At 47.0% G+C, this 13,138-nt stretch overlaps 1 protein-coding gene across 1 annotated transcript in view; it reads right to left on the bottom strand.

Annotated features, from left to right (window-relative positions):
• arhgef16 (Rho guanine nucleotide exchange factor (GEF) 16) overlaps positions 1 to 13,138 on the bottom strand; it is a 62,421-nt gene that overhangs the window by 9,562 nt on the left and 39,721 nt on the right. The window contains exons 7-11 of the mRNA XM_072245112.1: positions 9,728 to 9,880; positions 8,942 to 9,071; positions 5,514 to 5,588; positions 3,148 to 3,240; positions 2,270 to 2,424 (exon numbers count right to left, since the gene is read on the bottom strand). Of these exons, the coding sequence (XP_072101213.1) occupies positions 2,270 to 2,424; positions 3,148 to 3,240; positions 5,514 to 5,588; positions 8,942 to 9,071; positions 9,728 to 9,880 (606 nt within the window). The remainder of the gene's footprint in view (positions 1 to 2,269; positions 2,425 to 3,147; positions 3,241 to 5,513; positions 5,589 to 8,941; positions 9,072 to 9,727; positions 9,881 to 13,138) is intronic.

The raw sequence follows: 13,138 nt of genomic DNA, 5'->3' as shown, positions 1-13,138 counted from the left end.
CATCCAGGGGGTCAGTGTGGACATGGTGGAGGATTACAAATACCTGGGGATACGAATTGACAATAAACTGGACTGGTCGAAGAACACTGAGGCTGTCTACAAGAAGGGTCAGAGCTGTCTCTATTTCCTGAGGAGACTGAGGTCCTTTAACATCTGCCGGACGATGCTGAGGATGTTCTACAAGTCTGTGGTGGCCAGTGCTACCATGTTTGCTGTTATGTGCTGGGGCAGGAGGCTGAGGGTAGCAGACATCAACAGAATCAACAAACTCATTCGTAAGGCCAGTGGTGTTGTGGGGATGGAACTGGACTCTCTGACGGTGGTGTCTGAAAAGAGGATGCTGTCCAAGTTGCATGCCATCTTGGACAATGTCTCCCATCCACTACATAATGTACTGGTTGGGCACAGGAGTACATTCAGCCAGAGACTCATTCCACCGAGATGCAACATAGAGCGTCATAGGAAGTCATTCCTGCCTGTGGCCATCAAACTTTACAACTCCTCTCTTGGAGGGTCAGATACCCTGAGCCAATAGGCTGGTCTTGGACTTATTTCCTGGCATAATTTACATATTACTATTTAATTATTTATGGTTTTATTACTATTTAATTACTTATGGTGCAACTGTAACGAAAACCAATTTCCCCCAGGATCAATAAAGTATGACTATGGCTATAAACAAACAGGAGAATCTTAAAATCAATTCTGAACTGTACTGGCAGCCAGTGGAGGGAGGCCAGGATAGGAGTAATATGGTACCTCTTCCAGGCACCTGTCAGGAGCCTGGCTGTTACATTTTGGACCAGTTGCAGACAGGACAGGGACGACTGACTAACCCCAGTATACAGGGAGTTGGAGTAGTCCAAGCGGGAGGATACAAGGGCGTGGATGACTTTCTCGAGATCTTTGAAAGAGAGAAACTGCTTGATTTTGGCAGTAGTACGAAGCTGGAAAAAACTGGCTTTTACTACTGCATTAACTTGCTTGTCAAACTTAAAGGTGGAATCAAATATCCCACCAAGGGATTTAACTTGGGGTTTGACAAGGGCGGGCAGGTTACCAAGACTGTTGGTAATCACTTTGGTGGGTAAATTCTCTGCCCAGCTGGAGCAGTGCTGACCACAGGTTAGAGGTAGGAGACGTACAACACTGGCTCCCAGCACTGGTGAAGAATGGCATTGTTATTGTTCTGTTACTGTCAACAGTGAAGAGATTTTGCATGCATGTCAAGCAGACAGATTACGCCATGCATCATTACATCTAGGTGGTAACAAGAAAGAAAGATTACCTTTACTTGCCACATGGACATTGAAACATAACCACGACACCCATCACTTGCGTCAAATCAAATCAGTGAGGATTGTGCCTGCAAGTGTCGCTACGCCTCTGGCACCAACGTCGCTTGCCCATGACTCACTGACCCTAACCTATGTCTTTGGAATGTGGGAGGAAGCCTACGTGGTCATGGAGAGAACGTACAAACAGCAGTGAGATTCGAACCTCAATTGGAGTTCGCTGGCACTGTATTTGCATTACGTCACCATGAATATAATGTAGGGACCATGCATCTACTTTCAGTCTGTATATTGTATTTTGTAGTGCATTTATCACGGTAATCTGTAACGTGGGTTGGGACGTGGTAGAAGCAAATGAGTAAAGTTACGTATTCATTCTTGGTTAGTTAGTTGCTTAGTTTAGTCTAGTGGAGAGCCGGTGAGCCACAAGGAATAATATTTTTTTGTTGACCCACAAACTTCACTAACTGGAATGTTATTAGACTGCTGATTTAGTTTGACTGCTAACTTTGCTCAGTTACGCTATTCAACCACTAATTATGCTAATTTGAACACCAAGATTGCTACTTTAGTTTGGTTAGTTTAAAAAAAATTGTTATACGATCGCTGGTTTCGTAATAAAGGATCAAACACGCTTTTTCTCAATTCCCTGGCTTAGTCCTCAGTGGTTTTGGTTTGTTTTCAAGTGACTACTGCACATAGTATTACAGTTCCAGGTAGAGCAGTGCAAGTAGACAGATCAAGTGCGATAACCATGACAAAGCAGAGTGGAAGATCAGGAGTGCATCTTTTAATGTGTGGAGGGAGACAGCAAACCAGGCGTTCAAAAGGTTTAACCCAAGTCCCAGCCCCACTGGGTTTCCAAAGCCCATTCGGACAGGGCTATTGGGAGTCAACGACCAAGCCAACACAGGTTTAGCGTCTGCTCCCTCCCTCACAGCCCCCAGTCTCCGAGGGCTGACACGGACGGCTACCTTCGTTTCCGGGTGATGATCAACACATCATTGAAGAGGAAGAGGAAGCAGGTTTGTTTCCCAAACACTTTGCCAAAGAGTCCGGAATCTTCAATGAACGTAAACACCTCTCCACTCTTCTGCAGCCACCGTGAAGTAGAAATCAGCGGGAAACCCTGGAATACGAAACAGAGTCAATGCCAGGATCTGGTGGAGTGAGGGTCAAAAACAAGGAGCGGGGGTGACAGCAGGAGTGGGCAAAGGGGAAGTGAGAGTGAGGGGGTGAGCAGAAAGAGGGAGGTGAGGGATGGAGGGGAGGGAACGTGAAGGGCAAGAGGAGTGGGAGATGAGGGGTGTGTTGGATCTGACTGTTTAGTTCTTAGATTGCACTGTGTAATACATACTTTCTTTGAAATTTAACACATAATTATCTGTTTTTATTACAAGTAGTTCTCACATGCATTTAACAGTTTAATATGCTTTATAGCAGTGACAGTGTTTAAATGTAGTTGCTCTAGTGGCTATATTGGTATGATTTTAGAAGCTCCTCTTAGTACTCCATTACTTAAATATGACCTATCTCATTGGTTGGCTCTTATCTACAAATTTGAATGGAATTTGCTTTATTTATGGGTATAAAAAAGCTGCACTACAAGGTCAGATCTTAGCTGTTGACTCTCTCTCTCTTCACTAGTGGACCTCTATTACTGTCTGTTTTAATTTTCCTTTGTTCTATCAAAGCTTAATAAGACTACTGTGAAGCAACAAGTTTTGTGCCTCTTTCCTGACTTCTAAAAGAACATTGGATTAAAACATTAGAACCCAGCAGGTGAGGGGGCGAGCCAAGAGAGAAGAAATGAACCCATGGAGGTAGACAGAGACCAATCTGGGCACTGCACCTTGATCTTCCCAAAGTCCAGCTGTGTCTGGATCGTGTACATCTGCTCTGTCCTCTCCATTCTCCGAGCGCCTTCATTGCACCTCTTCACCAGCTAGAACGGGAAAACAAGGGTGGTGGGTGCACAGGCCGATCACTGAGGCTTTAGGAATCTGAGATTCCACGACTACAGAATACAAGATTCAAAGATTCAAGATTCAAAAAACTTTATTGTCATTCTAACCGTACATCAGCTCTGCAGGGCAGAATGAGACAGCGTTTGAGAGGAGAACCAGTGACAACAGAGTGGCAATTTCCCCCAGAGTGACTGACATATAAAGCCAGCTGGGTGTGGAGATCACGAGGACAATGGCTTAGAAATGCAGGAGGCTGCAGAGCTGGTGAGATCCTGGGTGCAAACATCCCAGCTCCTGGACATTGGGAAATGATAAACATGAGAAAGTCTGCAGATGCTGGAAATCCAAAGCAAAACACACACAAAATGTTGGAGGAACTCAGCAGGTCAGGCAGGATCTATGGAAATAAATAAACAGTCGATATTTTGGGCCGAAGACAAAAAAAAAGGGAAAAGAAATTGCCACACAGTTCTTCACGGGTTCTGCCTGCTTATGGAGAGATCTCAATATTATCTGATTTTATTACCAATTTCCAGCAACTGCAATTTTCACACCACTGCATTTCTAGTTCAAGCTGTCTCCTTCAATAGGCAGAGCTTCAGCACCATAGGTGACTTATTAATGGAATTTAAATCCCACAGTCAGATGTGAACTCAGATCTCAGGTTCATCGGGGCAGGCTCTTGGATCACCAAAGTTCGAAAACCTGCTGCTTGCTATGACCATTCCTAATTGCCGGCTGCAAGTATTCCCTCTCAGTCATTCATGTACATGGTCTACAGGATATTGAATAACTACCCTCTCACACTATTTGAATAAAAACCTTGCTTTTCTATTTGTGAAACCAGAGTGGATAATCTAAGGTTTGTTATTACATTATGTCTGTCACCCACTCACTTAACCTCTCCCTACCCTCCTGAGTCACTTTGCCTCCTACATCACGTCATGCAGTTGCAAACTGGCCATTGGGCCCATCACTTCCATGCTGACCGCTGGACACTCATCTTTACTATTGGTTTATTATTTAGAGATACTGCGTGGAACGGGCCCTTACGGCTGAACAAGCCACACCGCCCAGCAACCCAGTCTAATCACAGGAAGATTTTCAATGACCAAGTAACCTATTAACCTGTATGTCTTTGGACTATGGGAGGAATAAGGTAAAACAGTAACAGTAATCCACATCTTCTAGTACTTGGCCTGCGGCCTTTTATTCCTTGGCAATTTAAATGCTCCTCTAAAATGCTGGAGGAACTCAGCAAGTCAGGCAGCATCTATAGACAGTCGGTGTTTCAGGCCAAGATGCTTCATCAGGACTCAAGGTTTCTGGCATCTGCTGAATCTCTTGTGTTTATAATTGCTCACCCAGACACATTTTAAAAGTGGTCAGCAATCTACCTCCACCACTTTCTCTAGGAGTATATTTCAGATATTTACCATTCTCCGGGTGAAGAAGATCCTTTGTATATCTCCTACCCCCAAAATCTATGCCTTCTGGTTTATTCACCTCTGAAAAGGGGTAAAGTTTTCTGCAGTCTTCTCAAACATATACTTCATAATGTAATATACAGTACCTCAGTCTTGTCCCCTCTTAACCTCCTTTGATCCACCGAAAACAGACCCAGCTCATAATGCTCAAATGACAAAGGCAAGATTTTCTTTCGTTTTAACAACTTTACTTTCTCTGTTTACGTTCAGTGCACAAGTGCTGCCATTTTCTTACCCACAATCCCCTTCTTCCCCATAACAGGGAACATGTGCATCCCAACTAAATGCTTACATAGCCCAAACGAACTGAATCCAACACCGACCTCTCGAGTCTCTGTAACTGAAACACTCCATACAAAGCAATACCCTGGTGAAACTCCTCTATACCCTCTCCAACACCTTTTGCCCAGGACTTGGGCAGAATTCAGTATGATAGATGGGAATCAATATTAACACCTTATTTAAAAAAATAGCACTTCCATTAATGTGGCACCCCTCAGAGCTGTAAATGGCCATATTGAGTGCAGTACTGAGTTATGTTGTTCAACGAGGACGAGGAGTAAGATTCTCAGCAAAGCCTTCCAGATTTGAGCAGGAAACACATGGTGGACAATCTCAAGGCTGACAGAACTTGAGGGAAAGAGAAGAACAAGAACCGACGAGCATCTCTGTTACGGGAGTCCTGCATGAGTGACATTAGCAGTGTGAAGAAGGGGAGAGCTGTAGTGATAACAACTGTGGGGGGCAGGCGATTCAGGTCATACCTTACTGATGGCCTTCAGTGCTTGAGTGGCTGTGTCATATTCCAACTGAAAATGACTGGTTTTCTGACAAATCGTCTGAAAGGCAATTGAGTAGAGTTTAGCACGAGAACATAGATATCTGAGTATCGTCGTTGGCAGGGACCGTTTGGTCGCTGGGACCTTTTCCGCCAACCCCAATTTCAGGCTGCTTCCGAAAGAGACAAGCACTTGGTGTCTTCCCCCGGCTCTCAGCTGCTCAGGAGTCAGGAGTTCAAGACCACCCAAGACAATACACGCTCGAGAAACTGTGGAGTAGTAGGGAAATAGTCTGCCAACTGTGGGGCTTAGCACTGTGCGTAGGCAGCTCGCTGTGCATTTACAGGGTGTGGATCACCCTCCCAGCAAGGGTCGACAACCTGACCAGCTTGCATGCAATTTCAAACAGAGAGCAAGACTTCATGCGACACTCGCAACACGCTGGAGGAACTCAGCAGATCGGGCAGCATCCGTGGAAAAGATCAGTCGACGTTTTGGGCCGGAACCCTTCGTCAGGACTGTAGAGGGAAGGGAAACAGGCCCTATAAAGAAGGTGGGGGGAGGGAAGCAGGGAGGGGATAGGCAGGAAGGGTAAAGAAGGAATAGGGGAAAACACAATGGGTAGTAGAAGGAGGCAGAACCATGAGGGTAGTAGGCAGCTGAGGGAGGGGGCAGAGTGAAATAGGGATAGGGGAAGGTCTATCTTGGCCAGGACCCTGGGGTGGAGGGAGGGACTATAGTGGGAATGGTGGTGGTAATTCCTTGCTTTCACTATATCCTGCCAGCCTAGTGATGATGCTGCCCGACCTGCTGGGTTCCTCCAGCGTGTTGTGAGCGTTGCTTTGGCCCCAGCACCTGCAGAGTATTTTGTGTTTAAGACCTCATGCACACTGGGGGCACCATCGACTCGGTGTACAAGTCTGGTCAGATGGTATCAGTCCTTAGTAACTATTACCTCGTGCAGGCTCTCCAAAAACTGTGATTCTTCAAAACGGAGACACAATTGCACTATGACCAATTGCATCTGTCTTCGCCACCACAAATTTGTAGAACAACGTCAAATTAAATTATGAAAGTATATATATCACAATATACTACCTCGAGATTTATTTTCTTGCAGTCATTCACAATAGAACAGAGAAATACAATGGAATGAATGAAAAACTACACACAAAGACTGACAAGCAACGAATGTGCCAAAGAAAAAGAGCTATGCAAATAAATAAATAATACTGAGAACATGAGTCGTAGAGTGCTTAAAACTCTATAACTCAGGTTGTGCAATACATTCAGAGTTCAGATGAGTGAAGTTACTCTCACTCGTTTAGGAGCCCAATGGTTGTAGGGTAATAACTGCTCTTGTGGGACCTAAGGCTCCTGTACCTCCCGCTTGATGGTAGAAGCGAGAAGAGAGCATCGCCTGGATGGTGGGGGTCCTTGATGATGGATGCTGCTTTCTTGTGGCAGCACTCCTTGTAAATGTGCTCAGTGATGGGGAGGTCCCTTTCTGATTACCTTAGTATGGTAGGGTTTTCATGCAAACCGTTGCTGGAGCAGAATACAATTAACTGTTGCTTTTCACCTTTTATGTTGGGTAACATGAATGACGCAAAGGAGTAATGGATAGTCAACCCACATCTCAGTTGGTTCCCACTCTCAACAGGACCAAAGATCCCCCACATCCAATGAAGAAAACCGACCAAGGAGGCAGGAAAATAGCATCAAGCAGGCTTCTCAAGTCTGCAGAGTTTCATGCACTTTTGGTGCTGTTGGCCAAGGGAAGAATATTGGCCAGGACTCTGGGGTAGAAGGAGGGACTATAGTGGGAATGGTGGTGGTAATTCCTGGCTTTCACTATATCCTGCCAGCCTAGTGAAGAGAGTGAGGACCCACTAAAATAACAGAAAGGATATTTGTGGAGCAGACTAATTCTGCTCCTATATTTTGTGGATATTCCACCTCAGCTTCTCAATAATCCACCCCAAACCACTGAGGACTCAGAACACAAGTTCGAACACCGTTGCACCTTCCAAAAAGCAAAGCAACCCCTTCACGGGAAGCATTAGATTGGTCTCGGAGTAGGTTAAAAATTCAGTACAACATCTTGGGCTGAAGGTCCTGTATCAGGCAGTACTGTTCTATGTTTATATCTCAGTGCAAAGATTTTGCACTGGGACTCTCTCTCATCACTTTGGGCAATTGACTTCTTGACAGGGTTAGATAAAACATGGGAAGAGGCTCAAGTGAAATATTATGAACAGCATGGGTTGAACAGTCTGTATCCATGCTGTAAATATTATAGCACTCATAGCAAAGCTAAACTTGGAATACGCTTGGCCCCATCCCTCCATTTTAGATTTAGATTCTTACATGTACATTGGAACGTACAGTGAAATGTATTATTTGTGTTAGAGCATATTGTAGAGTTAGGGTATATAGCAAATATTAATCTCAACAGCAACCAACCTTCAGATCTGAATATGGATGGTCAATTAAATTTAAAATGTAGCTCAGAACAGGAAACATGTAATTGACCTGAGATGTCTGCATATGCATGAGTGCAATCAACACCCCATTGCACAAATACAGTAACTAATACTCATTTTGGGAGTGTTGAGTGGGAAGAGCCAGGCATTTGAAAAATAACATGCAACTCAAAAGAAGCATTATGAGGGCACTGTAACTATACAAATTGCCCTGTTACTTTTGTTCTTTAACATAAAAATGTGATGTAATGTTGGATCAGGAGTGTGTGCGTGTGTGTGTGTGTGTGTGTCTGTGTCTCTCTCTCTCTCTCTCATGACTCCAAACTCTGCCAAGCTTGTGTGTGCCCCAAATGAAGACTTTTATGACTTGTATATCTACCAGCTGTCTCTCTCCAGTGACTTTGTTCACAGTTACAACACCAAGGATGTGGTGGGGGCAGCCCGCAAGTTTTGCACATGTTCTGGCATCGACATAAAATGCCCACAAGACCTTGCAGAACCACAAAGGACACGACAAAGCAGAATCCAACAAGCAACAGCAAAATAACCCCTTTCCCTCCTCCTACCCAGACACATGGACAGTCTTCCAACCTCAGGCCAGGGCTCCGGGTCTCCAGTCTCCAGGCTTCCACACCCTACTCCATCCTGCAGCATTCCCTCCTAAACTGTAGGGAAGAGTTCTGCAGACATCCTCCTCAATCCGCCTCTGTGCCTCAGACAAGTAGGTTTGAAATGTCAGCAGCTCCAAAGCCAATCATATGCCTTCCCTTACCCACTTCACAAGAGGCTCCAGGGCCTGTTCATGTGCTATATAGTTCACGTTCAATCAGCCTTCAGCCTATAATGAAGGCTGAAAGAACATAGTGCAGGCAGCCTGGCCCGAATCAGTGCCAAAGAATGAGAGACAGAGACAGAGAACAAACTCACATCCATCAGAAGTGGCAGCCGGGTCACCCTCTGCATGGGCAGAATGAGAAAGGAGATGATGGGCAGCCCTCCACAGTCTGGCTTGCTCTGAATCTGCTGCAGAACCTCTTTGAACTGTGTATTCGAATTGCTGCGAGAGGAAAGCGAGACGTCAGTTGTAACACGTGTGCCACTCACAATATCAGTAATCGTTGCTTTAACACTGTAATTCCTTTAGGGACTGTATCAGAGGTGTACAAGATGATAAGAGGATTAGATCGAGTGGAGGGCCAGCTTTTTCCCCCAAGACTGATGGCTAGTACAGAGGGCCATTATTTTAATATGATTGGAGGAAGGAATGAGGGGGATGAGAGAGGCAAGTTTTATTTACTTGACAGAGTGACGGGCGTAGAACACGTGGCCAGGTGTGATGGCAGAGGCAGATACATTAGGGACTTGTAAGAAAGTCTTGGATAGGCACATGGATGCTGGGACAATGCGGAGCTATGTAAGAGGGAAGGGTTAGATTGATCTTAAAGTAGGTTAAAAGGTCAGCACTACATCACAGGCCAAAGGCCCTGTACTGTGCTGTAATGTTCTATGATCAGGCAAATTTTCCTCAGGGCTTCTACAGAGTGTGAAAGAACTTCCGGTCTTAAACAAATAAAGCACTTTTGTTGAGGGTTTCAATCACAGGCTTCTTAGAGAGCTAATAAGAGGGAGACTGAGATATTAATGAGAGGCAGGATCAATGACCCAGTGAGGTAAAGATATTCCAAGTCTTGCATTAGTTCAGTTTGTACTCACAGTAACTTCTGCAGGGTTCTCTGCTGGTAGATTTCATTGGAGCAGTACACAACATAAGCATCAAAGTGATCTGTCGCATAGCGTTCCACAATGTCACTGATGTCCCTGATTACTGGGTTCTCCTTGTGGCGTGTTTCCAAGTCATCGAAAAACCTAAGGAAAACCATGGAGCTGTTAATGAAATAAAAGAAGTGACAACTGTTCCCCTCCCTCTTTCCTGGCCTGTTACTGAATTTTTACACTCAGTCTCCAGTTTGGCAGCAAGCAGTCAGTCATTGGCAACTGAATCCTAAACCGGACAGCTACTGTAATTTCAGTCTCAACAATGACAGTCTTCATTTACACAGTGCTCTTACACACATTAAATATCCTAAGATACTCCGCAGGTGTGTTCATAGACGGGTGTGGGGGGGGGGGTGTAGTGAGGATAAGCTTTCTCTACCTATGAAAGCTCCCAGTGGTGTGCGTCTCCAACAGTTTCCGACAACCAAGTCGAGCTCCTGGCCTACACCTGTGACTTGGCTACTAAGCCTGGTGGAACTGTTTCTACTGAGAGGAGAAGGGGCAAAGGTGGGTTACTGGTGCCGTAAAACCAGTCACTTAGGACAGATGGGGCTCATCAGCCGAGGTTTGTAGCAGAAGGAAAGCTCTACTCTTGAACCTCTGCTGCCTTGCAGCTATACCCACTCATGGGGAAGGCTTCAGGAGTAAACCCCGAGGGAAAAGTCCGAGCTGGAGTCCCTGGGGCAGTCCTACATCGAGTTCAATGCTGTCTGGCAACTCCCATGACAACGCTGGTGCTAAACTGTATTGGTCTCTGCTGTACCTTTGGATTCATCAGCTGCGTGGAGAGGGGGAGTCTACTGCATGGGCGGCAGCTTGTGTTACATACTGTACTGCATACTGGTACATGTACTGACTTCAACAGAGAGGACCCAGCATCAGTGGTCAACCCAGAACCATGGAGGGCCATCAATCAGGGATCAGGGCTGGTTTTTAAAATTCTGTTTTTACTTGGAGGTACAGCGCAGTAACAGGCCCTTCTAGCCCAACGACCCTGCGTCGCTCATTTACACCCACGTGACCAATTGACTGGCTAGCCCCAGGAAACCCACGTGATCACAGGGTGTGTACACACACTCCTTACAGACAGTGGTGGGAATCGAACCCAGGTTGCTGGCATTACATTAAGGCTACGTCCACACTACGCCAGATAATTTTGAAAACGCCGGTTTCAAGTAAAAACGACAGGCGTACACACAAAGCGTTTTTCAAAATATCTCTGTCCACACTCACACGGATATTTGGGCGAATCTCCTCTACTGGGCACGCGCAGGACACACAGAAAACAAGCGAAGAGGAAACTGTATACTTAGTATGCGTTTGTCCAGTTACAGAGTAAAAAAAACTTAAAAGGAATTGCTCTTGGCTCTCGCACAGGAGGACTTAAAACAAAAACAACAAATACTGGAGCATATGGAGGCAACGGACAGGGGAGTTCACAGACAGTATGACCCGGCTGACGACCAACATTCAAAAACTGACTAACTCTGTTGCATTAATAAAGCACCTTGTTAAATGTATAAAACATGTCTGCATCAGTGTTATCTTGTATTTCCATACAATGTTACATTAGGCCGTTACACATCTATTGTCAGAGAAGTACTTGAATAAATAGGTAAACCACCTTCATACAAGCAAGGACAGAAAACAGAGCAGGAGTGAGTATACTTATTTACTCAGTAAGCTATGGGTCAAAGTATTTGGTGAGTACATTTCTAACTCTTCTGGCTTCAGTCTCGTTGCCGTCTGTTCTGAAATTGTTAGGTTCTGCGAAGTGCAGAATCAAATATCGCTGTAATGATTGTATGCTCTAGTATCAATTGTTTGGCGACAATAAAGTAGTAGTAGGAAGAAGAAAGGGGAGGGGAGGGGGAGGGGGAGGGGGAGGGGGAGGGGGAGGAGGAGGGGGAGGAGGAGGGGGAGGAGGAGGGGAGGAGGAGGGGAGGAGGAGGGGAGGAGGAGGGGAGGAGGAGGGGAGGAGGAGGGGAGAGGAGGGGGAGGAGGAGGGGAGGAGGAGGGGGAGGAGGAGGGGGAGGAGGAGGGGGAGGAGGGGAGGAGGAGGGGAGGAGGAGGGGGAGGAGGAGGGGGAGGAGGGGGAGGAGGAGGGGGAGGAGGAGGGGGAGGAGGAGGAGGAGGAGGAGGGGGAGGAGGGGGAGGAGGGGGAGGAGGAGGGGGAGGAGGAGGGGGAGGAGGAGGGGGAGGAGGAGGGGGAGGAGGAGGGGGAGGAGGAGGGGGAGGAGGGGAGGAGGAGGGGAGGAGGAGGGGAAGGAGGAGGGGAAGGAGGAGGGGAAGGAGGAGGGGAAGGAGGAGGGGAAGGAGGAGGGGAAGGAGGAGGGGAAGGAGGAGGGGAAGGAGGAGGGGAGGAGGAGGGGAGGAGGAGGGGAGGAGGAGGGGAGGAGGAGGGGAGGAGGAGGGGAGGAGGGGGAGGAGGGGGAGGAGGGGGAGGAGGGGGAAGAGGGGGAGGAGGGGGAAGAGGGGGAAGAGGGGGAAGAGGGGGAAGAGGGGGAAGAGGGGGAAGAGGAGGGGGAGGAGGAGGAGAAGGAGAAGGAGAAGGAGAAGAAGAAGAAGAAGGAATGCCACGACATGACAGCAGTTTTAAAAAGCTCTGGTTACCCTGTACACACTGCAACGGAAATTAGGCGTTTTCAGATTTATTCACTCTGGAGACTGCTTCTGAAAACTTCCGTTTTCAGGGGATGAAAACACCGTTTTAGTGTGGACAGAGAGTCAAAACGAAGAGAAAAAGCTTCGTTTTCAAAATTATCCGGCGTAGTGTGGACGTAGCCTTACTGCTCTGCTATCATGCCTCCCATGAGATGAGCTATTAACGCAGGCTACCAAGAGCTCACTCAGAGAGCTCGGGTACGAGTGACGCATTAAAGAGAGTGGTCAGAACTGAAGGCGGGGGGGATTAGAGGCCTCGGAATCCTCAGCAGCTCAAAGTAGGAGGAGGCTGGACCAGAAACTAACACACAGTGTGCCATCTGACCTCGCACAAGCAGCAACTCCGGGCAGCCAGCTGGTCACAGGAACAGGCAGCATCTACCCCAGGAGCCAAGCATGGCCTCACCACAGAGCAGCCCCTGCTTCAGCTACATCTACTGACAGCCAAGCGGGGGCAAGAGCTCCATCGTCACAAGCCCGAAACAGCGTCACGGCAGGCGCCAAGGGAGGTCAGTGAGTAGCATCGTGGTGGGCACAATGCTTTATGGTACCAGCCGCCAGGTTCAACTCCTGCCACTGCCTGTTAGGAGTCTGTAATTGATCCCCGTGTGGGTTTCCTCCGGGTGCTCCGGTTTCCTCCCATAGTCCAAAGTCGTACTGGTTGGGAGATTAATTGCTCATTGT

Source organism: Mobula birostris, chromosome 27, assembly GCF_030028105.1.
Source record: "Mobula birostris isolate sMobBir1 chromosome 27, sMobBir1.hap1, whole genome shotgun sequence".
In the NCBI taxonomy this organism is placed as follows: domain Eukaryota; kingdom Metazoa; phylum Chordata; class Chondrichthyes; order Myliobatiformes; family Myliobatidae; genus Mobula; species Mobula birostris.
The sequence above is the reverse complement of the archived record's forward strand: the minus strand, read 5'-3'. Positions and strand labels throughout refer to the sequence as shown.